The sequence below is a fragment of the Lactuca serriola genome, chromosome 2 (genome assembly GCF_051521515.1).
Source record: "Lactuca serriola cultivar US96UC23 chromosome 2, Lser_US96UC23_V15, whole genome shotgun sequence".
Taxonomy (NCBI): domain Eukaryota; kingdom Viridiplantae; phylum Streptophyta; class Magnoliopsida; order Asterales; family Asteraceae; genus Lactuca; species Lactuca serriola.
This window is the reverse complement of record NC_136409.1, coordinates 212,743,790-212,746,742: the sequence shown is the minus strand read 5'-3', so window position 1 is coordinate 212,746,742 and position 2,953 is coordinate 212,743,790. Positions and strand designations below refer to the sequence as shown.

The window sequence follows — 2,953 nt, the reverse complement described above, 5'->3', positions numbered from 1 at the left end:
TCTGTAGGAGGTTAATGAAATTCCTGATGGCATGCTAATTGATGGAGTTGGTGGTGGTGGCGGCGGCGATGGTGATGATGGTGGTGCGGTGGTGGGAAGCAATGCTGGTTGTGGCGGCGATGATGATGATGGTGGTGTGGTGGCAGGAAGCGATGTTGTTGGTGTTGGCCCGATTAACTCTTAAGGTACTTTACATATGTTGTGTTGCGCCTCAGGAATGTGAAAGGAAAATGTGAAGCTTTTATAACTTGTTGTCGTGTGATTTGATAGTGGTGGCCGTCCCAATTTTGTTTGTAATAACTTTTTGGCTTTTTGCAATATGCATGGTACTTGTTGTTTTTGCTCGTGATATATTGTATCTTGTGCTCATGGTTTTTTCTTCGACCCCTGTTATTGTTTCTTTGTAATGTGGCGATGGGTGATTGCTTTCGATCGTTGGGTGTAGGGGATTCGCCGGCTATTATGCCTCTTGGAGCGCCAAGTACGTGGCATGTTTGACCTCATAAATACGCTAAGTATTTCAATTTGATGGTTGTTTTGAGCCGTATAAATACACTAAGTATTTTAGTTTAATGGCTATTCTGAGCCTTGTAAATACACTAAGTATTTTAAGTTTATGGCTATTCCAATCCTTGTAAATACGCTAAGTATTTTAAGTTTGATGGGTATTCTAAACCTTTTAAATACACTAAGTATTTAAGTTTGGTGGCTATTCTGAGCCTTGTAAATACACTAATTATTTAAGTTTGAATACGTTGAGTATTTTAATAGGATGGCCATTCAAATACACTGAGTATTTTAAGAAAATGATTGTTCTTAGCCTTGCGGTTACATTGACTACATTGTAAAAAGAAAAAAAAAATAAAGTAGCATGCCTAAGTGCACCAAGCCTTCGGCGTTGAACGTCCCCCGGGTGATCAATCCGAGTGGCGAGTTAGAAATGGAACTTCCTTAAGTTTATGGCATTCCACATTCTTGGTATTTGCCTTCCTTCCATCGTTTCGAGAACGTATGCACCATTGCGGTGGGATTCAATTACCTTATATGGTCCTTCCCATGTGGGGACCATCTTTCCTTGCGGTTGGGCGTGGCTTGCCTCATTTCGCCTGAAAATGTACTCCCCTAATTTGAGAACTTTCTCTTTGACCCTTTGGTTATAATACCTTTCCACAACATTTTTGTATGCTGCCTGACGAATGTTCGACCGTTCACGCTTCTATTCGATGAGATCAAAGTTTGCTCTCAGATCTTTGTTATTGCTTGGTTCTTCGAAATGGGTCATTCGAAGTGACCCAATAGTCAATTATACTGGCATCATTGCCTCCGTGCCATAGGTTAATCAGAAAGGAGTTTCTTTTGAGCCTACTCTTGGCATCGTCTTGTATGACCAGAGCATGCTTGGTAGTTGTTCGACCCAATTTCTGGTAGATTTTCCTAAGCGCTTCTTAATTTCATTTACCAACCTCCTGTTGGATACTTCTACTTGGCCATTCGCTTGGGATGGATTCTCAAAAAACTGTAAGTCGTTATCACTGATGAGTATCTTTGGTATTCCAAATCTTGTTACAACATTTTTCCATATAAACTTTATCATCTGTCTCCCCGATATGCATGCTAATGGCTCAACTTTTATCCATTTTGTGAAGTAATCTATCGCGACTACCATGTAATCTACTTTTCCTAGGGCGTATGGGAACAACCCCACAATGTCTATTCCCCACTGATAGAAGGGCCATGGGCCAGAAATACTCGGCAAAGGCGTTGGGCAGTTCCCTTGGATCGGAGAGTAGGTTTGACACTCTACACATTTTCATGTTACTTCCAATGCATCACGGTGTATGGTTAGCCAGTAGATGCCCATTCGAAGTATTTTTTCTGTGAGGGCCCTTGCCCATTCGTGTGTGCCCCCTGAGCCAGCATGCGTCTCTCGAAGCGTCTCCTTGCCTTTGGCTTCCTCTACACATTTTAACCATGGCAACATGAATACCTTTCGATACAATACTTCGTCCACGATTGCGTAAAACAATGCTTTGATCCTTATTTTCCTAGCTTCTTCATGGCTGTCTAGCAAAATACCGTGTTGTAGGTATTCGACTATCGGTGTCATCCATGTGTGCCAGGTTGGCGCTAGAGTTTGTACCCGTCGATCGTCTATACTTCTCTCTTTGAGCACCTCCACAAGGACGTTTTTGGACAAGTGATCGAAACATGTTGTCGCTAACTTGCTGAGGGCGTCTGCTCTTCTATTTTCTCCTCTCGGGATCAGCCTAATGGTGAACTTTTTGAAGGGCTCGAAAAGCGGTTGCATGGCTTTCATGTTTTTCTCCATTCGTTTATCTTTCTCTTCGAATTCTCTTTTGATTTGATTAGCTATTAATCTTGAATCCGTTAAGGCTACTATTGCTTCTACGCCCATCTGCTTTGCTAATCGTAGGACGACTAGCAAGGCCTCATACTCGGCTTTGTTGTTAGAAGTGTGGAAATCGAAACGGAGAGCATAAGTGATCTATTCCCCCTCCGTCCTTGTCAAGATCAGGCCAACTCCCGACCCTTCTTTACTGGATGCTCCGTCGGTGTACAGGGTCAACTTCTGGTCATCCCTAGACTGACCTATCCCCAATGATTCTTTTTTTAAATGCTGTTTTTGCCTCGCCTGGGATTTCGAGGAGAAAGTATGCTAATGCTTGACCTTAGATACTGGTACATGGTCGGTAGCTCATATCATGCTCCCCTAGCTCAATTTTCCATTTCACTTGTCGCCCGAATGTTTCTGGCTTGAGCAGTATTTGTTTGATCGGACAGTTTGTTAGCACTTCTATCTGATGTGCTTGGAAGTAGTGTCTCAAGCGTCACATTGCATAGATGAGTGCTAACACTAGCTTTTCGAGAATGGGATAATTGATTTCGGGACCCTACAGTGCTCGGCTAACGAAGTAAACTGGTGCTTCCCTTC

General features: G+C 42.8%; 1 protein-coding gene across 1 annotated transcript; it reads right to left on the bottom strand.

The window, feature by feature from the left end:
* Positions 1-1,810: 1,810 nt before the first annotated feature.
* LOC145090032 (uncharacterized) lies at positions 1,811-2,416 on the bottom strand. Its single transcript, XM_079028390.1, has one exon. It carries the CDS (start codon positions 2,414-2,416, stop codon positions 1,811-1,813), a length of 606 nt encoding a protein of 201 aa, XP_078884516.1.
* Positions 2,417-2,953: the final 537 nt, after the last annotated feature.

Bases quoted from the DNA above. Each gene is read 5' to 3' on its own strand.
- LOC145090032 (XM_079028390.1), bottom strand. From the start codon at position 2,416: ATGGGCGTAGAAGCAATAGTAGCCTTAACGGATTCAAGATTAATAGCT.